The 27,022-nt window shown below is 47.4% G+C and overlaps 1 protein-coding gene across 1 annotated transcript in view; it reads left to right on the top strand.

Moving 5' to 3' along the window:
• LOC140728177 (Krueppel-like factor 7) overlaps nucleotides 1-27,022 on the top strand; it is a 73,201-nt gene that overhangs the window by 37,463 nt on the left and 8,716 nt on the right. Inside the window, exons 2-3 of the mRNA XM_073046493.1 lie at nucleotides 17,679-18,234; nucleotides 26,418-26,541. Of these exons, the coding sequence (XP_072902594.1) occupies nucleotides 17,679-18,234; nucleotides 26,418-26,541 (680 nt within the window). The remainder of the gene's footprint in view (nucleotides 1-17,678; nucleotides 18,235-26,417; nucleotides 26,542-27,022) is intronic.

Here is a 27,022-nt window from a genome sequence, read left to right as displayed (position 1 = left end):
TTGGCCGTGGACTCCGATCTGCATTTAGTCCGGTTCGGTGGAAGACGAATTGTTGTTCTTCAGTGGTGGCACAGCGGCGGCGTAGTGGTTACAGTAAGAATATTTCATGTCCAGCCGCCCGTGTTCAATTCTTACAGCTGTCTGTGCAGAGTTTGTACGTTCTCCCTGTGACTGTGTGAGTTTCCTCCAGATGCTCCGGTTTCCTCCCACATTACAAGGATGTATAGGTTCGTAGGTCAATTGGCCACATGGGTGTAATTGGGGAGTGCATGAGCGCGTTGGCCCAGACAGGCCTGTTACAGTGCTGTGTCTCTAAATAAAACTTACAAAAATAGAATAATAAGTTAGAGTGAGGCCAAGTTATTGTAAGAAGTGTGTACACTCCCCAGCATTGGCTGGAGGCTCCTTGCCCTCTCGGAAGTCTTGGATCCGGAAATGCTTGAGGAATCAGCCTTTAGCCGGCTCCACAGACTGGTGGGGAGGTGTGACTCGAGCTCAACCTGTCACCTGCTGGAGACATGTCGGTGGCCCGAAATACCTTCACCGTGCGTCGTGATAGGCTGTCTGTGTCTGTGGCCAGCCTAAACCTCGTGTTTCGGAGTTTGTGCATCATTCCCTTGTGGATTGTGGGAGGTGACAGTAGGGAACTGGAGTGTATTGATGAATACAAAAGGAACATTGTCAGCCGTAAATGTGTGTCCGTGATTTGAGAAATTTACTGGAAGTGGAGTCTTTCTAATATGGCAGCTTCTTTGTCCCATGAGTTCAGAGGTAGTCTGGAGATAGCAGTATTGGACTTTGAGGCGAACCCCTTTCGTTGTCCTTACGTAGGACAGCTTACTGTTTTTCAGATGAACCCCACCCCCCAACAGTGCTGCATTCTCTCAGTACTGCGTTGGGCATAAACCCACAACCTGGTGAGTGAGGCACCTGATTTCCACAATACCTCTTGGTCTCAGTATGAGACCAATGTGAGAGGCTTTGGCAAGGAAATTGGACTGTGCGGAAGCTGGCAAATGAAGTCTTCACCATATTTGGACTTAATTTCTTTCACCATGTATTTTGAGCCAGTTTATGCTACTTGGTAAGCTATCAGACAGGAGGGAATAAAAGTATGAAGTACTGGACGCTGGGATTTGAACCAGCTCCATTTGAGACCTGTCCGAGGTTTCATGTTAAGAGGAATTTAATCATTTTCCAGCACTGCCATTTTGCCTGTGGTCTGTGAGCGAGGTTTACAGGCAAGACAAAGCCTTTACAAGGATAATGTTGATTGCGTGCCCAGCGACGAGTGTGAATGAAGGCAGTTACTGTTGTTTAAAAGCAGAACGCTCAGAGGCACACAACAGGTCAAGCAACATCTGTGGACCAGTGGTCCTCCATATGTTAACCACATGTGGATCATTGGCAATCCAGATGTGACTCTGAGCAATAAGCCCTCTTATTGGCTCTTCAGATTTCGGTGCTCACATTTTGCAGCTAGACTTAATTTGTGCTTGCTGGCAGGCAAAGGGGAAGATTTACTTTCTGATGAGAAAGAATAGACCGTGTCCTTGCAGTGAGCACAGGGGTGGCAGGTTTGGTTAAAAGCTGTAACCTTGGGTTCACTGATGGTGAGCAGCAATTTCTGTTGGAAATTACGTACTATTGCACTGAGCATCTTGTGTGGTTATTTGAATTACTCCTCCACCTTTTTATTCTGGCACCTTCCCCCTTCCTTTCCAGTACTGGTAAGGGTTCTGGGCCGAAATATTGACCATTTCCGTAGATGCTGCCTGACCTGCTGAGTTCCTCCAGCGTTTTGTGTGTGTTGCTTGGATTTCAGGCATTGCAGAATCTCTTGTGTTTATGCATTCCTACTGGACAATGTGCTGCTTGGAGGAAACCTGTCAGCAAAGGTGTTGGGCCCTGATTTACCTGTTGGGACTGGTGTTCCTTTTGTCCTGAGCTGGTTTGGAATTCGTCAGTGTCAAAGTCAAAGACAAGTTGACTGTTATACCTACAGGTATGCACAGGTGCAGCATCATGGGGGCAGGGCATCAGATAATTGGCATGTAAGTGTGTGGTTGATGATCAGTGAGGACTCGATGGGCTGAAGGGCCTTTTCTGTCCTGTGTTTATCTATGTCTCACAGTATATCGGTAGGTAAATGTTTCCTATCAACTTTAGTTCCAAATCCTTATGTACCCTTAACCAGCAAGAGTCTGTACCAGCCTTCAGCCTCCTATTTCCATTCAGCAAGTCGGGCTCAGAGTTTTATTTGACCTCGTAGCTTGAGGGAATCACCACTCCTCATTGAGTGAAGAGGCTGCTTCTTGACATCAGCTATGAATTATCTGACTCTTGGTTTGGAAGTTACTTTGGCTTGTTCTGGATTTTCACATTGGAGAAGTTTCTTACCTGACCATGCCATATACTTCCAAGTGCTTCAGTAGTTTGTGCTTAATCTTCTACACCTGAGACAGCACAGGCTCAGACTCTACCACCTCTGGTGGTAGAATGCTCCTCTGTCACTCATGTCACAGGCACTGAGAAGGCCTACGATCTCCAGGTTGGAAGCCGGTGAGTCACGGATTGGAAGTGTGTATGGGTGGTAGTCACGAGGGCTGTAGACTCCCACAGGTCACTGGGGTCAGAGGTTTGTGTGTCTGGAAATAGAGGCCTGAAAGTCAAACCTGATGAAGTGTGACCGCACGTAGAGGCCTGAAGGAGTCATGAGAGCTCAGGTTACCTGGAGCAGAGTACAGAAGTGAAGCTGGAAGGTCAAACCCATGATTGGCATCCTGGGGAGAAGTTGGAAGTCGGAGACCTGATGTCTGCCAAGTCTGAGAGCTTGGGGACAAGGTTTGGAGACCCAGAAGTGGGTAATTTGGGTGGGTACGAGGAATGAAAAAGGGGCTTGTTTTGCTGTTGGTGTCTTGTTTTCTTTTTCCAGCATTTGTAGTTTTGTGAAACTTTGTGGGTGTGCTATGTTGGCAGTGGAATATGTGGCTGCACTTGCAGGCTGACCTCAAGCACATCCCTGGATGTGATGGTGGTTAATGTAAATGATGCAGTTCACTGTATGTTTTAACGTACGCATGATAAATGAATCCGAATCTGTGCAGATCTCCAAAAGCAGCGATAACCCCCGTGATGTGCAGGGTCCGGATAACCTCAGTCCAACTTGCTCAATGCTCCTGGATGTCATCTGTTCAACAGTGAGTGGGTGGCTCCTGCACTGGGATTGGCCATTAGCCCCTGTCACTGTGTACCTGACCAACCCATTGTGGAGGGTATGAGGGCAGGAGAGGGGTGTGGGGTGAATGGACTTCCCGATTCCCATTCTTCATGGCTTTGGGTGGTGAAGCCTGATTCTTCCCAGGGCCCACAATCCAATATAAAAATAGGGAGCACGATCTGGTGGTGGTGGTGGGGTTGAGTTGGTCTGTCAGTGTTAAATGCTGTCTGTCTAGTATTGAAATCGGCCTTTTGTTTGAGAGCATCTTCATCACTGCCCGATATTGATGACTACAAAAGTTATTGGAAAAGAGTAAGAGATTAAAGATTAGCTTTATTTGTCACATATACATTGAAACATTGAAGCACACAGTGAAATGCATCATTTACATCAGCGGCCATCACAATCCGAATGCGTGCTGGGGCAGTCCGCGAGTGTTACCTTGTGTCCAGCACCAACGCAACATGCCCACAAGTACTAACCCTTACTAGCCCGTAGGTCTTTGAAATGTGGGAGGAAACCAGAACAGTCAGAGGAAACTCGTACGATCACAGGGATACTCGACAAATTCCTTACAGGCAGCGGTGGGAACTGAACCGTTGCCTGCAGGTTTGCATCATTTGCAAATAGCCTGCTTTGTCGGCATTTAGAAGCTGTTGACAGGTTAGAATTGCAGCAACCTATTTTGCTGTCAGATAGCTGATGATCTGTTTCAGAGAGGTTGATGGGAAGACCTTCCTTCTAAGTGGTCACCCTGATGTTATTATATGGGAAAGTATTATGAATTTAATACTTGGGTACTATTGTTTGAATAAGCGTTCTTGTTCATTTAAATAGTTCATTACAGGTTATATGTAGAGAAAATAAGTGTATTTGTTACGTCATGACGCTACCATGTGATAAGGGTGTACCTCGCTTAAAGTAAAAGATAAACTGAGACCTGCATCTGTTGGTCCCTTGTTTTCCTTTCGATTAGTTTTTATATTTTGGAGTTACAAAACATAACAGTGGTGGCAAGGTATTTTTAAAACAATCCCGAGATGACTGCTACATGTTGAAGCACAGCGAGAAGTTCAAGTTTAAAAAAACAGTGAGAAACGGTTGAGTTAAAAAACAGCATGTTTTTTTCCCCTTTGGAGCAGCTTGTTTTCTTTGCAAAAGGAAAGATGATCGAATTTTTTAAAAAAAGGATAGAATATGTAAGAATTTACACATTCATTAATTAAGTACTGGGTGATAAACATCATTTAAAAAAAAAAAGCAGAAATGGCTGGCTACATCAGAAAGATAGACATAATTGATTGCACTAGATATCTGGAATATATATACTGAGCTAATTGAACAGTATTTTAAAGCAAATGAGAAACAAGTGCCATTTTTGCTAAGTGCATTGGGTTTAAAGGTTTATAGTTTACCTGAAGTGTGAGTGCTCCATCCTAACCAGCTGAAATGAGCTTTGCTGAATTCATGAAAATAATGCAGGAACATTTAAAACCAAAGATATTTTTGATTGCAGAATGCTTTAGGTTTCATAAGTGGAATCAAAAGGAAGGGGAGTAAATTTCAGCATATGCGGCTGAATTGAAAAAGTTGAGCATTGTCAGCTCAGTAATGTGATCAATGATGCACTGAGAAATTGTTTAGTTTGTGGAAACTTACAAGAAAGCATTAAAAAATGGCCGCTAACTGAAGCACAATTTACATTTAAAAAAGCAGTTGAAATAGGTGTATCAATAGAAACTGCAGCCAGAGATGCAACTGAGTTGCAGTCAGGAATGAAACGTGAATAAAATTATAACGTCCAAACAAAAACTAGTCTGGCCAAAACAAATTGTGTTACCATTGTGGCAGTGGCTCACGCACACCAGACCAATGCAGATTTAAAGGTGAAATTTGCTGAAAATGCAATAAAATAGGACACATACAAAGAGCATGTCAGGTAGACAGAAATAAATGGCCTGCACAGGGAAAGGATAAATCTAAAAAAGTCAAGTTGCTGTTTCAAAAAGAGCACTAATCCACATGTTGTTGATGAAAAATCTGATTATGTTGAGAGTGACACAGGACACAGTGGGCAAGCTATGTGGCTTACACCAGAAGTGAACAGCAGATTAAATAAAATGGAATTGGACACTGGCTCAGCTGTTTTGGTCATTCCAAAAAACGAGTTTGGACAGCATTTCCAAGATACTGAACTGAAACCTGCAGGTATCCAACTGAGAATTCATGATGGAGGAAAGCTAACTCCCATTGGAATGACATTCACATTGGTTCTGTAGTTTATTTAAGGTTTCAAAGGTACACTTAATGTCAGAGAAATGTATATAATATACATCCTGAAATAGTTTTTCTTCGCAACCATCCACAAAAACAGGAGTGCCCCCAAAGAATGAATGACAGTTAAATGTTGGAACCCCAAAGCCCCCCCCACCCAGCTCTCCGGTCCCAAGCATAAGCAGCAGGAAAGCAACAATACCCCCTACCCATGAGCAAAAAAAGAACATCGGCACCCACTACCCAGCACTCAAGCGTGCAGCAAAGCGTCAGCAAAGACACAGATTTGCAATCCACCCGGTATTTAACACACCACAGGCTTTCTCTCTCCCTAATAAGGGAAAACGAGGTGTCTCCATTTCACAGCGAGAGGGGAGACAGAACAAACAACTCGCTGATTTATGATGTTGTTTACTTCTAAGAGATACAGGACAGTAACAGGCCCTTTGGGCCCGATGAGCCCACACTACTCAATTACACCCAGTCGCCTCATTAACCTATTAATCTGCACATCTTTGGAATGTGGGAGGAAACCGCAGCATCTGGAGCAAACACACATGGTCACAGTGAGAACGTACAAACTCCTTACAGTAGCAGAATTACCCTTCAACCATCAGGCTCCTAAAGCAGTGATGAAAACTTCACTCAACACTGAATTGATTGCACAACCTTAAGGACTCACTTTCAAGGAATCTACAATGCATGTTCTCAGTGATGTTTGTTTATTTGTTTGTTTTTGTTTTGTATTTGCACAGTTTGTCTTCATTTGAACGTTGGTTGCTTGTCAGTCATTGATGCTATTGAAAGAAAGTGCATCTCAAGGTAGTATATGGTGACATTATGAGTACTTCGATGACAATTTTTTTTTAAACATTGAAACTGACAAATAGATAAGATGCCTTGAAGGGAAGAATTTGCAGTCTTACTCCAGAGCATCTCTCCACAGCCAGTGTCTGGAGGCTGAACTTGGAGTGCAGCAGGGAATAGTTGCCATTGGAAAATTGACCTGAATAATCTGTAACCAAAACTCCTAAGCATCAGTGGCCATCTAAGTTAATAGGTTTTCAACTGAATGCCTGCTTTTAAACTTTTGGTTTTTTTTAAATGAAAGTTTTCCAATCTTATTTGAGCCAAGATAATCCTTATGGAAGAAATTAATGGAATGAAGTTGGGCTGAGATTCAAGGGAGATTGAGATTTGTTGCCTTATTAGCTAATGCGCTGTTCCCCCCCTCCCACTCCCCAAGTCTAATCCTATTAGCAACAAAATGCCAGTGATGGATTGTGTCTGGCTGAGCCGCACACTGCGCAGATCTGGATGTAAATGGGTCTTGCAGTGAATGATTTCCAGCAAAACAATTTTTTTAATAAACTATAAATGGCTCCCCACATCTTCATCAACATCTCTTAGGCTTCCACTGACTCCTTTTTGAGCCAAGGTGGTGCTCAAAATTTGTATCTTTATAGTGGTGTGTTCTTTGAGTTCAGATATAATTTGGAGTTAAGTCATCACCGCTGCTCCCCATGATTTCAATATGCTTTATTATCTGCACTTTTCTGTGGTTGCTGCAGACAGGGGAGCAAGGATGCTGAATTTTTCCCTCACAGGAGGCTGCTGAATTCTCTAAACCTGCCTTGTCCATCAGTTAGACCTCAATGATTGGTGGTGGACCTCAGGAATTCTCTACTCCTAAGGGTGGATTTAAGGAGGTGGTAGTTACGTCTTTGAAGGATCGGGGAATTGAGGCTTTGGGGAGCTGGCACAGAAGATGAGAGAATGGGACAGGCTTGAGGAGCTGAGTGGCTAAAAGCTCCTCCTGTTTTACTGTGCTGGTCTATATCTTCACTCTGCCTTTGGTTAGAAGAGCTAGCCTACCAAAAGAACCCTTAGGGCAGAAACCGTGAGTACCCTCCAGTTGACCTGTTCTTTGGTTGGAGGCCTTGTTGTGATTCATCTTCACCGATGCCTTGCAGTACCGGTGAATGAGGTCTTTATCCCCGCAATGATTTATGGTCTTATTGATATTAACTCAGGCCACTCATGGGCAGCTCACTGACTCCCAACTTCAGTGAATCATAGCTCAGCCTGTGTTGGGTCTGCATCTTCTCCCTGTGGCCATGTGGGTTTCTCTTCCTCCCACAGCCCTAACCCGTGGGTTGCTCTAAATTGTCCTGAGTGGGTAGGTGAATAAGAGAAACTTGTGGGGGTGGGGGGTTGGAGAGGAAATGTTGATTAGAATGTAGGAGGTGGGGTGGGCAGATAAAATGGATCAGGGTAGGAAGAGAATAGAAACGGGAGCTTAAATCTCAGCACGGGCTTGGTGGGCAGAAGGGTCTTTTGTTACACAGCATGTTTCCTTGACTAGGGACCTAGGAGTGCACGTTGCAAAGTTCATTGACAGTAGGATCACATTGAGGGTGGTGAAACAAGCATTTTGCACACTGACCTTCATCAGTCAGCGCACAGATCGTAGGAGCTGGGACATTATGTTGCAGTTGTACGTATCATTGATGAGGCCGCACTTGGAGTACTCTGTGCAGTTTTGGTCACCTTGTTAGATGAAAGAAATAGTTAAACTGGAAAGAGTTCAGAAAAGATTTGAAGATGTTGTCAGGATTAGAGGGCCTGAGTTATAGGAAGAGGTTAGCCAGGCTTTGGAAAATAGAACGAGTCAAGTCATCGAGTCACTTTTTATTGTCATTTCGACCATAACTGCTGGTACAGTACACAGTAAAAACGAGACAACGTTTTTCAGGACCATGGTGCTACATGAACAATACAAAAACTACACTGAAGCTACATAAAACAACACAAAAACTACACTAGACTACAGACCAACACAGGACAGCATAAAGTGCACAAAACAGGCAGTACAATAAAGACAATAGGCACAGTAGAGGGCAGTAGGTTGGTGTCAGTCTAGACTCTGGGTATTGAGGAATCTGATGGCTTGGGGGAAGAAACTGTTACATAGTCTGATCGTGAGAGCCTGAATGCTTCGGTGCCTTTTCTCAGATGGCAGGAGGGAGAAGAGTTTGTGTGAGGGGTGCGTGGGTCCTTCATAATGCTGTTTGCTTTGCGGATGCAGCGTGTAGTGTAAATGTCTGTAGTGGCGGGAAGAGAGATGATCTTCTCAGCTGACCTCACTTTCCACTGCAGGGTCTTGCGATCCGAGATGGTGTAATTTCTGAACCAGGCAGTGATGCAGCTGCTCAGGATGCTCTCAATACAACCCCTGTAGAATGTGATGAGGATGGGGTTGGTGAGAGATGGACTTTCCTCTGGGCTTTCTTTGCTATGGAGCTGGTGTTGAGGGACCAGGTGAGATTCTCCAGCAGGGTGAACACCAAGAAATTTGGTGCTCTTCATGATCTCTACCAAGGAGCCGTCAATGTTCAGCAGAGAGTGGTCGCTCCGTGCCCTCCTGAAGTCAACAACCATCTCTTTTGTTTTGAGGGGTGATCATAAAGAAATGTTTAAAATTATGAGGGCCATTAATAAAGTGAATGGTTATGGTCTTTCCCCCAGGGTAGGGAGTCCAAAACCGAAGCACACAGCTTTAGGATGAGAGGGGTAGTGAGTGTATAGAATGAGCTGCCAGAGGCAGGGACAGTACTATAATTTATAAGAAGCATTTGATGCAATACATAGAGGGGTGTGGCTTGGAGGGATATGGACTGAAGACAGGAAATTGGGACCAGAAGGGTGGTTGCCATGGTGAGCGTGGAATCTTTGTGCTGAAGGGCCGTATCTGTGCTGCAATGCTCTGACAGTAACCCCTAGCTCATGTTGCACGCCAGAAGCAGGTGGGTGGGAAGGATATTCCATTCCACTTCTCAGAATCTCACATGCAATGCCCCCTCTAATTTGTAATGACCAGTGTGCGCAAAAATCTTGTGCTGAGCAATTATTTTTGCCCAGTGACAACAGCATGTGCGCTCCGAATAATTTCTTCAGTAAAAACAGTGCAAATAAGCCAATGATAAAATATGCAGAAAAATCAGCGCAGGCTCCACGATGTCAACACCATCCGCATCAGAAAGCGGAAAAGAAAATGTGATCGTGTACGATCATGAAATATACTTAACATGCCAACGGGGTAGAAGGTGACAACCTTTTGTGTGTGCAGTTTAAATTCCTTTGTGCAGTTTAAATTCCTTTGGAAAAGGTGCATGCATTTGCGCATGCGTGCACATATGGTATTCAGCATTCAGTTGTAAACTTGGAAATGTGAGAGTGAGTTTGCATTGACCAAGCCCCTCTGTTATACTACCCGACCGTCCTCTTTCTTGTTGATGCTGGCTGAGGGTTGGCAGTTGCTCTGGCGGAGATTTGTTCTGCTCTGCCTGCTGAGAGGGTTCACGCCTCAGCAAAGGGCTGCATCTGTGCCAGTGCAGCCCTAGTCCTGATTCCAGAGTGGCACCTCAGTGTTCAGACCTACACCGTTCTCACTATCAGGCTAGCTCGTGAGGAGCGGGATGTTAATGGCTCGAAGCAGTGGGTGCTTCGGCTTTGGAAAACGGGGCCAGTGCGAAGCAGAATGTGCCTGGTTTTGAACAGCCACGTGACTGTTTTGTCACACTACGTGTTTCAGGTGTGGTGATGTCGAAAAGAACCTGGCAAGTCCTTCTCTGGCAGATTGAGAGTATCAACTTCCAGTCTTTAAAGAAATTGCAGCATCTGCAGCTGGAAATCAGGACAGGTGTCTGTAGGTACAGCTAAACAGCTGAGAATGGTCATGAAAATCAAAGGGATTAACCAGAGCCGTTTAGGGACAGGCCTATTCCATCACTGCTCGGTCTCAAAGTGAAGGTATTATCAAAGTAAGTATATGTCACCATATACTACCTTGAGATTCATTTTCTTGCAGGCATTTACAGGCAAATAAAGAAATACAAAGGATTTTTGAGAAAGGACCAATATACAGAAGAAGATGATTGTGCAAATAAAATAACAGTAATACTGAGAATTAGTTGTGAGTCTGCAGGTTGTGGAATCAGTTGAGAGTGGTGGTGAGTGAAGTTATCCACGCTGGTTCAGGAGCCTGATGGGTGTAGGGGTGATAACTTTCTGAACCTGGTCGTGAGGGACCTAAGTTATTGAGTGACTGGTCTCAAAATTGCAGGTTGCTGGTCCAGCTCTAGAGGGGGTGAGATGGGGAGTTAGGGACAGGAGATCCTTCTGAGTGAGAATCATTGTCTAACAAGCGTTTCACAGAAGTGATATTTCAGACAGTTTAGTTAGGAGATGGTGGAACTACTTATTAAATGTTCCCAATGTCATGTGCCTCAAATAGCCTCTGACAATCAAGTCCAGCTCCTGGCCTTCCCGTGTGGCTTAGCTACTAAGCCTGGAGGAACTATTTCTACTGATAGGAGACGGGTAAAGGTGAGTTAAAACCAGTCACTTTGGCCAGATGGGGCTAGTTGGCTGCGGTTGTCAGCTCATCTAGGAGAGGGAAAACTCTGATCTCAAATCTCTGCTGCCTTCTAGCTATACCCACTCATGCGGAAGGGTTCAGGAGTAAACCCCCGAGGGAAAAATCTGGAGTTGGAGTCCTTAAGGCACTGCTACATTGAGTTCAGTGTTGACTGGCAACTCTTGCACCACTGCTGGTGCCAAACTGTATCGGTCTCTGTTGTTCCTTTGTGTTCTGCAGATGCGTGGAGAGGGGGAGCTTGCTACATGGGCAACAGCTTGCCCTCCATATCGTACTGCCCTGGCGTGTGTATCTAGACAGCTAGGGCGAAATATCCATGGTCAGCTCTGAGTAACAGAGGCCTCAGCGGTGGGACCTTTGACTGAACTTGGCTGGAATCACAACCAAGTTAATTATCACTGACATATGTTGTGAACTTTGTTGTTTTGTGGTAGCAGTACATAGTATAAGTTATAAAAGGAGGATTTTAAATACCCTCTTAGATGGAGGAGCTGGAGGGAGGGCAAAGTGGCAGAGGTGCTGCTGACATTCCTCAGCAGTAGACACCATGGTGGTTTTTGGTGGAGTTATTCTGGAATTAGAGGGAAGTTACAAAGCAGGGGAGGGCTGTGTGATTAGATGTCCCCCTGCTGCATCACACCCTTCAGGATCTCTCGTCTTTCCAGTTGCAATGTAATTAAAACTCTTTAATTTTCTTCACTAGGCTTCGGTGGAGTCCCATTGCATTGGCTGCCTGCAGCTGCTGTTTCTCTCTGCACCTCTCCTGCTGGGAGGGATCCCGTCTCCCTGCCTGCAGTCTTGGCCCATTCAGCTGGCTGGGTAGACCGCACGGTGACTTAGACAAGGGCAATTCATGCCCTTCCCTCTCAGGTGCAGGGGCAAATGCCAGTAGATTTGTGGAAGGGTGGTGTATTTGATTATAGCTTAGTGACCCTCCCTTTCATAGAACATGGAATGGTATCACACAATATGGGCCCTTTGGCCCACAATGTTGTACCTATCTCTACAAACCTTCTCCTTAATTAATCTAATCCTTCCCTCTAAGTATTCACAGCCAACAACCCTCCATTTTGTAAAAATCATATGTGCCTATCTAAGAGTCTCTTCAATGCCTTAATATATCAACCTCTACCACTGGCCTGGCAGAGAGTTGTGTACAAAACAAAAACAACTATTTCTGACATCTCTAAATTTTCCTCCACTCACCTTCAATGAATGTCTTCTAGTATCAGCCAATGTCATCCTGGGGTAAAGGTGCTGACTGTCCAATCTATCTTCTTCTCTCAAGTTGCATCTCATCCTCTGTCACTCCAAAGAGAAAAGCCCCAGCTTGTTCAATCTTTCTATGTTCTCTAATCCATACAGCATTCTCTCTTGCCAAAGCTTCCACATCCTTCCTATAATGAGGCGACCAGAAATGAACACAATACTCCTTGTGATCTAATCGGAGTTTTATAGAGCTGCAGCGTTACCATAAGACCATAGGATGTGGGAGCAGGATTAGGCTATTTTGGCTTATCGAGTCTGCTCCACCATTTTATCATGGCTGATATAATTTTCCTCTTACCTTCAATATCCTGCCTTCTCCCCATATCACTTCGTGCCCTGACCATCAAGAATCTATCAAACTCTGCCTTAAGTGTACATAAATGCTCGGCTTCCACAGCAAAGAATTCCACAGATTCACCACTCTCTGGCTGAAGAAATTCTTCCTCATCACCATTCTAAAAGGATGTCCCTCTATTTTGAGATTGTGTCCTCTAGTCTTGGACTGTCCCATCATAGAAAACATCCTCTCCATATGCACTCTATCAAGGCCTTTCACCATTCGACAGGTTTCAGTGAGATCACTCCTCAGTCCTCTGAATTTTAGTGAATACAGGCCCCGAGTGGTTAAATGCTCTTCATATGACAAGCCATTCAATCCTGGAAACATTTTCGTGAACCTCCTTTGAACCCTCTCCAGTTTCAGCACATCTTTTCTAAGATAAGGGGCCCAAAACTGTTCATAATGTTCTTACTAGTGCTTTATGAAGTCTCAACATTACATTCTTGCTTTTATTACCTCAGAACCCAGTCCGAAAGACTTAAGTTATGTCGCCAAGTTGCTGCACTCCCAATGGGCACGTTATTGTTTATAGGGTTGTTCGCCAAGCCTGGAGACTAGGCCGCAAACATTTCATCACCAGTCGAGAAGACATCATCAGTGCGCAATTGAGTGTGTTTCTGCTGAGTGCTTGTGTTTATTTTGTTGTTCTCATTGATGTTACCTCGATGTTCTCTTCGATGTTACTGGTGATGAAATGTTTGTTGCATAACCTCAACCTGGGCTGCCAATCTCCTCTTTCGTTCTGGCCACATTGCCAGCACATTGGCATAGAAATGGGGGGGGGGGGGGGAGAGAGAGAGAGACACACACACACCCCCCCCTCCCCCCCCAAGCAGGGGCATTTTCTTTTTTTTAATTAAGTTTGGGTCCTGCAAGTTTATGAACACCCGACGTGTGTATGTGATTAAGCAGCAGGAAGGATTTGCCATCTGCTGCAGGGCTGCCATGTGGGAACTCTGTCTGCAGCCGCATTTCTGACTTGTGAACTGTTCAGGTTGCAAGCAGTCCTCGGGAATGGAACCCTGTTTGAACTTGTCTAAGTAAGCACATGCTCCTGTGCTCTGAGAGAGTAGAAGGTTTTTAAATATTCGTTCAAGGGAGGTGGACAAAACAGGCTTGGCCAGCATTTAATTGCCCATCCCTGGTTGCCCTGGAGAAGGTGGTGACGAGCTGCCTTCTTGAATCGCTGTACCCCTCGAAGTGTGGGCACACCCACGATACTGCTGGGGAGAAGGTTTTGACCCAGCGATGGTGAAGGAATGGCAATTATAGTTACCAATTCAGGGTGCCGTGTGGCTTGGAGGGCAAGTTTCAGGAGGTTGTGCTTTTGCTCCCAGCTGGCAGAGGCAGTGAATTTGGAAGGTGCTGTCTAAGAAGAGTTGGCAAGCTGGTACAGTGCATCGTGTGGATGGTGCACATTGCTGCCACCGTGTATTAGTGCTGGAGCGAGGGAACGGTGTGGATGGGTACCTATCAAGTGGGCTGCTGTGTTCTGTATGGCATTGAATTTGATGTTGTTGAAGATCCAGGGAAGCGGAGACGGTTCCATCACATTCCCAACTTAAGCCTTGCAGGCGGTGGACAAGCTTTGGCGAGTTGGAGGTGAGTTTGTCCCTGCAGCTTCTGACCTGTTGTAGCCACTCTGGTTACTCCACAGCAACAAGCACAAAATGCTGGAGGAACCTGGCAGGTCAGGCAGCATCTATGGCAAAGTTTCGTTCATGTTTCGGACCACTGCATCAGGACCAAGCTGACTCCTCCGGTTCACCCCCAGGATATAGATAGTGGAGGATTCAGTGATAGTAATGCCTTTGAATATCAGGAGGTGATGGCTGGAATCTCTCTAGTTCGACATCGTTATTGACCAGCATTTGAGTGGTGCATACGTTACTTGTTACGTAGCAGCCCCAGGGCTGGACGTTGTTTGGGACTTGCTGTGTTTGGTTGTGGATTGAGCTTGCGAAAGCTGCTGAACATTGTGCAGTCATCAGCAAACATCTCTACATCTAACCTTAGGTGTGTAGAAAGGTCATTGAAGCAGAATTAGGCAGGCAGTCATTTAAACTGAAATGTGTAGGAATCTCTTGCAGGGGACAGTGAATTTTATTTAATAGTTCTAGGCTGTCTTATTGGCATAATATTTCAACTAATTGTATCTTCTAATTAATTTAACCTCTTGCTGAGCAAAGTCTGGAAAGTGTGGGCCTAGTGCAAGCAAATAAGATTTAGGCAGCATCTGCAGAGATATTCCCTGCTACCAGAAAACTAATCAGTTTTGACCAATGCTCTCCAATCTCAAACATTGGCTCTGTCTTTTTCCCCAGAGGTATGTTGAGTGTTTTCTGTTTCTACCACTTCCCCACTCCCCACCCCTACCCCTCTCTCTCCCTCTCCCACCCCTCTCTCTCCCTCTCCCCAGATGCTGCCTGGCCCACTGCGTATATCCCAGCAGTTTCTGGTTTTATTTTGGTGCTGCAGCATCTGCAGGTTTTTGTGACCTCCATTCTCTCCTCTGGATTCCTTCCCATTTGCATCCACCCCTACACTCTGCCACGTACTACCGCAACCCTCTGCTCCAAGGTCAATAGATGGAGAGGGTGGGTGTCGATGATAGCCCCTCCCTTTCCCCATGCAGACAGTGCATCTTAAAGGCCAGACCCTTGTCTGGGAATAGCCAGACCAAGGCTGATTTTCACCCCGAAGAACCGAGGGGTGAGGCAGATTAATAGGAAAGGACTGCTAGTGGAAGAGGTTGAAGCATTTGGCAGGCACTTGAACAGAATGGACATTTGGAGATACAGTGTGGTAACAGGGCTTTCTGGCCCAATGACATCCAATTACACCCATGTGACCAATTAACCTACTAGCCCCTTCGCCTTTGCATTGTGGGAGGAAACTGGCGCATCCAAAGGAAACCTGTGTGGTCACAGAGAGAACGTACAAACTCCTTACAGACAGTGGCAGAAATAAACCTGGGCAGCTGGTGCTATAATAGCACTACACTAACCCCGTGCTGCTGTGAGGGGTCCGGGCCTAATGCGGGCAAATGGGATTAGCCTGATGGTTGGCATGGAGGAGCTGAGCCTAAAGGGGCCATTCTGTGTGGAATAGTCCTAAGGAATCCGGGTAATTTTCGCATCAATTAGTGAGGAGGTTGGTGTTTAAGCCGCCGTGTGTGTGAGTGAGTGTTTTGGACTGCTGCCTTTCTCTCCCGCATTTCCATGGCTGCTCTGAGGAGAGTCGGGGACCGCACGGCGGTGCAGTTGGATCGCACTGCTGCCTCATGGTTCTGGTGGCCCAGGTTCGATCCTGACCTCGGGGGCTCTCTGCGCGGAGTTTGCACGTTCCCCCTGAGACCACACGGGCTTCCTTCCAAACGGTTTCCTGTTCAGGGTGTGGTGCAGCAGAGGAAGAGTCCACATAAAGATTCAGGGTGGCGTGAAGGAGGGTCTCCCTTGTTACACGGCAGGAGGCTGGAGTCACGAATGTAGGCAGTCTCCAGAGAAGGGGGAGAGCGGTCGGAGCTACTGAAGGCTAGGCTGATGGTGACTGTCCTGGGCACCGTGGGTCAAATGAGCTCTAATGTGCCCCAGCCACTCGGATTCCTGTTACAACTCCCTTGGCTATTTCTACCTTAGTAAGTTCCCCCGGGTGCCTGTGGAGTGCAAGACCTGTGTGCGTCAGCGGATGGGATGAGCAGTGAGGTGTTCCTCCCGCCAGTTGCGTTTCTGAAAAGAAGCAGAGATAGAAATGCCGTAGACATCACAGCACAGAAATAAGCCCTTCAACCCAATTGAGTCTACCAATCCTATTCATTCTTCCCCAGGTCTGACCAAGGTCCCTCATCTGAGATGTTACCTGTTCCTCTCTCCTCAGATGCTGCCTGACCCACCCCCAACACTTTTCATTTTCGTATCATATTGGGTCAGTTTTATCTTTCCTTTGTCGGTGTGGCTTGTCGGACAGGTACCACAGCCTTACCAGTTCGAATGTATTACAAGGTCTCAGAAGCTTAGTGGGTTGAAAAATTTAAAGATGTCATGAAAATACTCAGCAGGTCAGGCAGCATCTGTGAGAGGAGAAACAGGGTTAACGTTTCAGGTCAAAGAACCTTTGTCAACTCAACATGTTGATAACTGCATCATTGAGCCGTGGCAATTTATCCTATGGTGGACATTCACAACATCTGCTACTGGAAACCCACATGCATCTCTCTCTTTGTCTGTTCGGACGCAAGGTCGTAGAACTGAAATCGACTGTTTCTTTCCCCAGCGCTGATGCCTAATCTACTTAATGTTTCCAGCATTTGCTGTTTTTGTTCTGTGTTTCCAACACGTGGTGTTTGCTTGATTCTAAATTTGGCAAGTTGGTTTATTGTTGTCACGTGTACAGAGGCACAGGGAAAAACTTCATGTTGCATTGCCGTTCACACAGGTTATTTCAACACATCCAGGTAGTGCAAGCAAAAAGCAGAATAAAGTGCTACAGTCACAGAGAATGCAACGCAGGCAGGTAATAAGGTGGAAAACCACGGCAAGGTGGGATTGTCAGGTCAAAAGTTCTTCTCATTGTGTGGGAGGTCTGTTTAGCAGCTTTGTAACAGTGGGATGGAAGCTGTCCTTGAATCTGTTGATACGTGCTTTCAGGCTGTTGTATCTTCTGCCTGGTAGAGGGGAGAAGAGAGGATGGGGTGGGCGGGCTCTTTGATCACGCTGGCTGCTTTACCGAGGCAGCGAGAAGTGTAGACAGAGTCCATGGAGAGGAGAGATGTGGGATTCTGCAGATGCTGGAAGTCTTGGAACAACACACACAAAAATGCTGGAGGAACTCAGCAGGTCTTGAGCCGAAACGTAGACTGTTCCTTTCCCTCTTTAGATGCTGCCTGACCTGCTGAGTCCCTACAGCATTTTGTGTGTGTTGCCATGGAGGGAAGGCTGGTTTCCCTGATGTACTGAGCCATGTCCACAACTCTGCATTTTCCTGCCGTCCCGGCCAGGGCAGTTGCCATAGAAACCATGATGCATCCGGTGAGGATTCCCATTTACCAGCACCTTTGCGATTTAGATGCTCGTCTAGGTTACCACTCGACTGTCATGTGAGTCTCATGCGTCTGTTTATGCTTCTTTGCCCCACAGACATGCCTGGAGTTGGAGCGGTACCTTCAGACGGAACCCAAGAAGCTGTCGGACCCCTTGCTGGAGTGCGTGCTAAGCGCTACCTCTGCTGTCAGTGGCGAGGGGGACCTACCGGACTCTCTCCAACCCCTCATGCTGAGGAAGCAATTGGACAAAAGTCACCTGCCTTCCACCCCCACCTCTCCGCACAAGCTCCCGCCGGAGGCGCCCTTCGCCCTGCAGACAACCGCGGAGCTGCTCACCGAGTCGCCGGCGCTGGTCAACCCGGCCCAGCTCAACGCCGTCACATCACTGACGCCCCCCTCCTCGCCCGAGCTGGGCAGGCACCTGACCAAGCCACCTCACCCCATGGCCGGTGCCGATGATGCCGCGGTGGTGAAGGTGGTCCCGCGGAAGGCGGGCCTCGGCCTGGTCAAGGCCTTGGCCAAGAGTGGACAGGGTGACCTGGAGGTGTCTGGCGACAACAAGAAGAGGGTTCACCGCTGCCAGTTTAACGACTGTCGGAAAGTTTACACCAAGAGCTCTCACTTGAAGGCCCACCAGAGGACGCACACAGGTAGGGCATCCTAACGTGCGCTGGCAGGAATATAGATGCCAATGACTGCCTCCACATTGCCCCATACACCGCAGCAATGCTCCCTCTAATTTGTAATGGCCGGTGTGCGCAAGAATCTTGTGCTGTGCAATTTTTGCCCAGTGACAACATGTGTGCACTGAACAATTTCTTCAATAAAAACAGTCTAAATAAGCCAGTTCTAAAATCTGCAGACAAATTATCACAAGCTCCATGTTGTCAACACCGTCTGCATCAGAAACTGGAAAAGGAAATGTGATTGTGTGCGATCATGAAATATACTTAACGTGTAGCGGATGACAAACTTTTATGCACGTTTAAATTCCTTTGAGTGCTAGTAGCAAAAGGTGTGTGTGTTTGTGTGTGTGTGTGTGTGTACGCTCACACACCTTAGAGGGAACTTTGCGCCTCAGTCAGTGGCCTTTCATGGCATTTCAGCACATTCTCTTAAAACGTGCCGAGTCCCCTCCAGTTTCCTCCTCAAGCACACTGCACCCATGAACTGTTTGAGAGGATATTGCACGACACCCTGCCCCTCAGGAGTCCAGTAGCAGCAGGAATTTAGATTGTGGTCCTTGCCTGCAGAGCCTTTTGTGCCGGCTACACCGTGGCTTCAGTGCACCCTTCGACGTGTACTCCTGCTGCCAGTCGGCAGAATTCCCTGAGGGGCATGTGGCTCTGCTGGAAGGCCAGCAACTTCTGAGCAGACCGACGTGCTCCTGAGACTGAGTTTGTGATCTTCTGGCAGCAGACTTTGTCCTGGTTTGTGTCTCAGAATCGGCTCTGCCTTTGGTGGGAGGAGAGATTAGCAAGTGTGCAGAACATCTGAGAACTTGGCTTTGACTTGACTTTATTACTTACATCCTTCATATACATGAGTAAAATTCTTTGTTACGTCTACGTCTAAATGTGCAATTATAGTAATTTATAATAAATATTACATACAACAAGCTAGTCAATATAACATAGAAATACAGTTGTGTCAGCATGAATTAAGCAGTCTGATGGTCTGGTGGAAGACGCTGTCCTGGAGCCTGTTGGTCCTGGCTTTTATGCCGCGGTACTGTTTCCTGGATGGTAGCAGCTGGAACAGTTTGTAGTTGGGGTTCTCTTGGGTCTCCAATGATCTTACGGGCCCTTTTTATACACCTGCCCTTGTAAATGTCCTGAACCATGGGAAGTTCATAACTACAGATGCGCTGGGCTGTCCACACCACTCTCCGCAGAATCCTGCGATTGAGGGAGTACAGCTCCCACACCAGGCAGTGATGCAGCCAGTCAGGATCCTCTTGATTCTCTCATCCTGAAGGATATGTAAACTTTCATTCTGATGCCATTGTCTCAGATTTACATTTTAGAGCAAATCCCCATCCATCCCTCTTGGGAAGTTGTGTCACTTAGTGCGATCGTGGGTGATTGTTTACTTCAACACCATTTTCTTTCAATTCACTTCATTCCTTTAGTGTCCCGATATCTAGCGATCCCTGTACTCTGGTAAAGATGACTTTGTCCTGCAAGCTTTCTCACATTTGCACCTTGCAGAGGTTTCAGATGATCAGTGGATTGTTGGTGGTCTGGGAGATGTGGGTGGCTCCTCCTGGTATTGCTGACCAGTGTTGTGGAATTCACAGCACAGGCAGAGACAAGGAGCGATATCCCATCAAAACAGGGCCTTTAGCTCTCAAGCTCTCCACCAACTATAAAAACTTCCATTTATACTGCTCCGACCCTCTTCCAGTTAATTTCTCCCTGTGTTCCCATCAGCTTCTCCCGTTTTCTACCATTCATCTACACGGATGTGAGAGGAACCCCTTGCATCGACAGGGACGATTGTACAAACTCTGCACTGAAGTCAAGATTGAAGCAGATCACTGAACTGTGAGAACGTAGAACAGTACAGTGTAGGAACAGAGCATTCCACAATGCTGACCGGGCTAATCCTGTCACACACAACGTGCCAGAGGAATTCGGCAGCTCAGGCAACATCTATGAAAGAGAATAAGCAGACGATATTTCTGTCCAACCTCTGCTTATAGCTAATGCTCTCTAATCCAGGCAACATCTTGTTGAACCTTTCCAAAGCCTGCACAGTGTTGCAGTAGCATGGTGACCAGCAATGTACACAGTCCTCCAGATGTGGCCTGACTAAAGTTTAATACAGCTGCAACATGACTTCCTGGCTTTTACATTCACTGCCCTGAGTGATAAAGCCATCACTGCCGTATGCCTCCATCTGTGCCGGTCCACTTGTGTTGCCACTTTTTGGGAGCTCTGGACATGGGTCCCTCTGTACCTAAAGGTGCATTTCCCCTTGCATTTGACCTTCCGAAATGCCATACCTCACACTTCTCCAGATTAAAATTCTGTCTGCCAATATTTCCAGCTGCATTATATCCTGCTGCATCATTTAGCGAACTTCCTCATCATCTGTATGTCTCACAAACTTTTTGTTGTTGACTGCAAACTCACTAATTAGACAGTATTTATATTTTATATCCAGATCATTTATATATATATATATATATATATATATATATATATATATATATATCACAAACAACAGAGGTTCCAGCACTTTTCCTTGCAGAAGGCCACTGGTCACGGGCCTCCAGTCAGATTCACACCCCACCACCTCTGCCCTTTCTATGACCAAGCCAACTTTATCAACTCCATGTGACTTAAACTTTTGGACCGGGCTACTGTGAGGGTCCTTGCCAAAAGCTGCACCAGAACCCATGTAGATTGCCCTGCCCTCATCCAGCATCTACACCTCCTCAAAGGAAGCCCAAATGAGGTTGTGAGACAGGTCCTCCTCCACCAGCTGTGCCACCCTGCTGCCCAACCTGTCACACCGCTCCCAGTGTGTGGCGTCTTCATTGGGAGCTCTTCAGTCGTAGTGGGACTACAGAGAAAATCATTGGAGCTTGGACTGTGGCCATATACATTACCCGTCTCAAACAAGATGCTGGAAATCCAAGCACCACACACATACAAAGTGCTGGAGGAACTCAACAGGCCAGCAGCATCTATGGAAAAGATTACAGTCGATGTTTTGGGCTGAGACCCTTTGGCAGGTCTGGAGGAAAAAAAGCTGAGGGGTAGATTTAAAAGGTGGGGGAGGAGAGAGAGAAACTCCAGGTGATAGGTGATACTTGGAAGGGAAGGGATGAGTAAAGAGCTGGGAAGTTGATTGGTGAAAGAGACAGAAGGCCATGGATGAAAGAAAAAGGGGGAGGAGCACCAGAGGGAAGCGATGGGTGGGGACGGAGATAAGGTGAGGGAGGTTAAAAGGGGATGGGAAATGGCAAGGGGAAATGGTGACCAATCTCGGTCAGATCGATTGTTTGGAAAACAAGGGGGGGCGGAGGTTTAATCACTTTGTCGGACCAAATGCCAGATGTTTAACCTTTAACGCACTGGTGCAGGATTAATAGAGGTAGCCTCCTTCAGGTGAATTCAGTAGGGGTCCAGTTTTTTGGTAGAGACAAAATATCGCACGCACAAGTGGAGCGGGGATGTTTTCCCTGCTAATATCCATCCCCCTGATCAATATTCCCTGCTAATATCCATCCCCCTGATCAATATTCCCTGGAACAGATCACTGGCCTTTGCTACGGTTGGGACTAGATGAAGACCACACAGGCAGAAAGAGGGGAAGAGGAGCTCTCTGCAATGAACAATCTTTTCCTCAGAGCCCTGGCCGGGTTTGTGTCAGTCCTGTTGTTCACTTGCCTTCAGCACAATGATTAGATGTTTGCTCAAAGGGTGTTCCTTTCCAAGAAGCGTGACATCTGACACCCTCTTATCTAATGGTTTTTGGATTCATTTATTTTTCAAAGGCTGCAAGGGCCCGAGGAACAATTTTGCTCCCTGGCTCCGTTCCCCAATTTCCGGCGCAAGTTTAAATGCTGTAAACCAAATTACAGTGCGGCACAGAAAACCCATTTTTCCTCACTCCGCCCCGATCCGCAGGGAATTGTCTGATGACAGGAGCTTGAAGCAATGCAGTGAGAAGCAAGCCGTTAATTAGTGTGAGCAGCAGCCGGCGGGTGGGGAGGGTGGGCAGACGGGCGTTGCTAGGCAACTGCATCAGCACCATGCACGCTGCAGTAATTGGCTAGGCTGCCACACCGGCTGTGTGTTGGGACCTGCTTCAGCCTGCCTTGTCCGTGGGGAGGGGGTTGTGCGAAGCCCCTCAATTAAATCGGTGCTCAGTCTGGTGCCCCTCCATGCTGACTGACGGCCGTGGACGCTGACCCAACGTTCGCCCGGTGTCATCGCTAGGCTTCGGGAGACGTTCACTTGAGTCTCTCGGGCTGTGGGGTGACACGTCTGCCCCTTTTCTTCCTTCTGTCTCTGCCTCTGCCGGCTTGATCCTTTGCTTCCATCTTTCTCCCCCTGTAGCTGCTACTGGAATTTCCACACACCAGCTGTCTGTCTCTGTGCCTGCCTCCCCCCTCTGCCCCCCTCCTCCACCTCTTGCCGTCTCCCTCTCCCACTGGGCAACAGATACACACCCTGAAAGTGCATACCATCAGGCTCAAGGACAACTTTACCCTGCTGTTATAAGACGATTGAATGGTTTCCTAGTATGATAAAATGGATTCCTGACCTTAAAATCTACCTTGCTATGACCTTGCACCTTATAGTCAATCTTCACTGCACTCTCCTTGTTACTGTAACACTTTAATCTATACTCTATACTACCTCAGTGCACAGTTGTAATGAATTGATCCGTACAAACGATATAAAAGAACTTTTACACTGCACCTCAGTCATCTTCATTACATGCTGTGTCTGTGACATAGAACCATAGAACATTACAGCACAGAAACAGGCCTTTTGGCCCTTCTTGGCTGTGCTGAACCATTTTTCTGCCTAGTCCCATGTCCATGATTATACTCGGCAAGTTTTTCTCCAGAAGTGGTTTGCCATTGCCTGGTTCTGGGAAGTACCTTTACGAGGTGGGTGACCCCAGCCATTATCAATACTCTTTAGAGATTGTCTGCCTGCTGTCAGTGGTCGCATAACCAGGACTTGTGATGTGCACCAGCTACTCATACGACCATCTACCACCTTCTCCCATGGCTTCATGTGACCCAGATCGGGGGGGGGGGGCTAAGCAGGTGCCACACCTTGCCCAAGGGTGACCCACAGCCTAGTGGAGGGAAGGAGCGCCTTACACCTCCTTTGGTAGAGACGCATCTCCACCCCGCCACACTGTTCCTCAGTATCTGACAATAATAAATTAATTTGTATGTTCTGCAACGCAGCAAAAAGCTTTTGTTTGAATGCCATGCAGACGGAGACCGTGCACGAGTACGGAACACTGAAGAAATGTAAAGGAAAACTAGAATGCAAGAGATTTGACGAGGTAGATCGAGAGAGCAAGAGTTCATCCTTTAGAGTATGAGCGGTCCATTCCAGAGTCTCACGGCACAAGATGGAAGTGTAGCTTGGGTCTGGTAGTCCGAGCTCTCAGGCTTTGTTCTGCATGTTGGAAGGGGCTAAGAAGTGGGAATGACTGGAATGGGAGAGGTCCTTCGTTATGTTTGCTGCTTTCCCAGGCAGCTGGCAACGTTGGAGTCCATAAGGTATAGGAACAGAATTAGGCCGTTTGGCCCATTGAGTCTGCTCCATCATTTCAACTTGGCTGATCCATTTTCCCCTCAGTCCTGATCTCCTGCCTTCTCCCTGAATCCCTTCATGCCCAGACTAATCAAGCACCCATCAATCTCTGCCTTAAGTATACCCAATTTCATAACCTCCACAGCCGCCGGTGGCAACGAATTCCACAGAGTTGATGGAGGGGAGGCTAGTTTTCAAGGTGGACTGTGTTGCTTTGTGGAGCTCTCCCCAGCTTTGCATGGTCTTGGATAAAGTAGTTGTCGTACCAAGCCGTGATAGACGCTTTCTTTAATGCATCTTTAAAAGTTGGTGTGTGCTCAGGGACATGCTGAATTACCTCAGGATGTTGATAACAAAATGGCAATGCCTCGAATATTGAATGCATGTGACTAATCCCTGCCTGGCACTTGCGGTGCCTGAGCCCGAGTGTTGTCTCTGCCTCGCTGCATGCAGAGGTGGAACTGCCTCATTTGTTAATGAGCTGTGAACAGGCCATCGGTGAGGCAGCTGAGGATGACTGGTCCCAGGACAGTGGCCTGAGAAACTCCTACAGAGCTGTCCCGTGACTCAGACTTGTGAACTCTATCTCTTTTCCACTCAGTAGGTAACAAGAGGGTGTTTAAATTCCTGGGCCCTGCACTGGCATCAGTGGGGCTTCTGATGCTTGCCCAGAAAGCTAGGAGCCACCTCTGGGAGTCAGAGCAGGCTCACGTGACAGGGAAATGATGCTTGTCCCAGTCTCCAGTTGGAGCCAGGCCATCTTCTCTTCTCAGCACTGCTGCCATCGGGAAGGAGATACAGGAACCTTGGGTTCCATGCTCCCAGGTTCAGGAACAGTTCATATCAGGCTCCTGAACCAGCGTGGATAACTTCACTCTCCTCAACACTGAATTGACTCCGCAACCTATGGATTCACTTTCAAAGGACTGCAACTCAGTATTTTTTATATACTTTTTTTTATTATTTGGATGATTTTTCTTCTTTTGCACATTGGATGTTTGTCAGTTTTTGTTATTTTTTTCATAAACTCTACATATTTCTTTATTTTCCTGTGAATTCCTGCAAGGGAATGAATCTGGAAGTAGTATATGGCAGCATATACTGTACGTGCTTTGGTAGCAAATCTCCTTTGAGATTTGAAACGCTGGAATGCGTTCCACAGGAAGGAAAGCTGGGAAAGTGTTGTGAAATCTGGCAGATCAAGTGTAACTTCCGTTGGGATGTTACCACAAGTGGGTGGTGGGTTTATGCAGCGAGTTAGCAGAAGAAGGAGGAGAGGCGGGAACAATTGCAATGATTAAAAGGCATTTGGATGGGTGTATGATTATGAAAGGTATGCGGGCCAAATGCAGGCAAATGAGATTAGCTCCATCAGGCACACTTGTTAGGCAGAAGATACTGCTTCCGTGATGCAAGAGTCTAAATGCCAACGCTGCGTGCTTTAGGCCCAGACCTGTATTCTCGTACAGTGCACTGCAGCGCTAGGTCTGTATTCTAGTACAGTGCATTATAGAACTTGCACTCTGTTCTAGAGCACAGTATTGTAGACCTGGGACTGTATTCTGCTTCAGTTTAGACTCTGTTCAACTGCAGTACAAACCAAGGTCTGCGTCCTGGTACAGTGTACTGTACACTTGATATTGCACTTTGGTGCGGTGCACTGGACGCCCAGTACTGTGCTCCATTTGTTAAGCAATGCACCCCGGTGCTGTGTACGGTCGACCTGGGTCTGCGCTCCGGTGCTGTGTACGGTCGACCTGGGTCTGCGCTTCGGTGCTGTGTACGGCCGACCTGGCACTGCGCTCTGGTGCCAAGTACAGTCAGTTTAGGGGTTGAGGTGTTACAGTGGGAGTGCACTTGTCACACTGTTACATACAATCGGTGAGACAGCACCTGTGCACTTTTGCTGTTGCAGCTGAGATTGCTGCCTGGGGTGTAGTGTTTCTGTTACAAGGTGAGTCTGGACAGGCTCGGCCTGCTTTGCCAGGAGGAAGGTCTGAGGGGAACCTGACAGGTGTACGAGGTGTGCCACATTCAGGGTATGTGGTAAGACCATTTGCCTCGTGGTGGAGTGCACAAGTTGAGAGGGCACAGGCTTATGGCCACAGGAGTCTGAGGGACATTGGTTTTACACCTAAAGGGTGTTGGGGGAGAACACTGTTTGAGGTGCTGGTGGAGACAGGAACCCTTACAACACTTTGGAGGCATCTGAATCATCGAGTTGTAGAAGTAATGTGGGTGAGGAGGATTGTTTAGATGACCACATGGAGATGGTGGACCCAAGGGCCTGTTCCTGTGCCCTGTAACTCTACCGCCATATTTTGGCATTGGGATATCGACCCGTGACTGTATTCTGGAGCGGTGAAGGGTATGGTGGGGACTGCATAAGGGGCAGTGCGCTGCACCCCCAGGACTGTGTACGGTGCCGTGCTCTCTCAATGCTGCGTTTAGCCACCTGGATCCATGGCAGATGTGTGCCCTGCTCTCCCCCTTCCCCCACCCAAATAAACCCCTGTCCCGGTCTGCCTCCTCTGCAGGTGAGAAGCCCTACAAGTGCTCTTGGGAAGGCTGTGAGTGGAGGTTTGCACGCAGCGATGAGCTGACCCGACACTATCGGAAGCACACGGGAGCCAAGCCCTTCAAATGCAACCACTGCGACAGGTGAGGTGTGGTGCACGCAGGCTGCCTCTCCGCACGTGGGGCCGGCCGGCCGGCCCATCTTCGATATCCCCTTCACTCCTTGCCTGCTGCTGTCTCCCATCTGTGTGCGTGCTTGGGGGTTCAATTTCCATCATGCGCCCTTCTGAAGACCCCAGACTCCTTTACAACCTTGTTCTTACCTTCGCTGTCTTCCCCCCTCCCTCCCTCCCATCCACTGCGCTACTCACTGCCATGTCCCTCCCCCAACTCTCATCTGCCCCTCTTCCTCCATCTCCACCTTCGCACCCCATCCCCGTGGGCCATGCACATTGTACAGTGGGTTGGATATGAACGGCTGCCCTGTCACTGTGCCACGTCTCTTCCCCATTAGCTGGGCTGAGGTAAAGCAGTCTGTGCCCCACACTGCTGGGCTGCCCTCTGTGGCCTGCATTTAATTGGGTCTGGTAACGATCTGGGGACGGGTCCCAGTGAGGGCAAGAGG

Source organism: Hemitrygon akajei, chromosome 5, assembly GCF_048418815.1.
Source record: "Hemitrygon akajei chromosome 5, sHemAka1.3, whole genome shotgun sequence".
Classification (NCBI taxonomy): domain Eukaryota; kingdom Metazoa; phylum Chordata; class Chondrichthyes; order Myliobatiformes; family Dasyatidae; genus Hemitrygon; species Hemitrygon akajei.
Note: the sequence above shows the minus strand (reverse complement) of the source record. Positions and strands in the feature narration are given on the sequence as shown.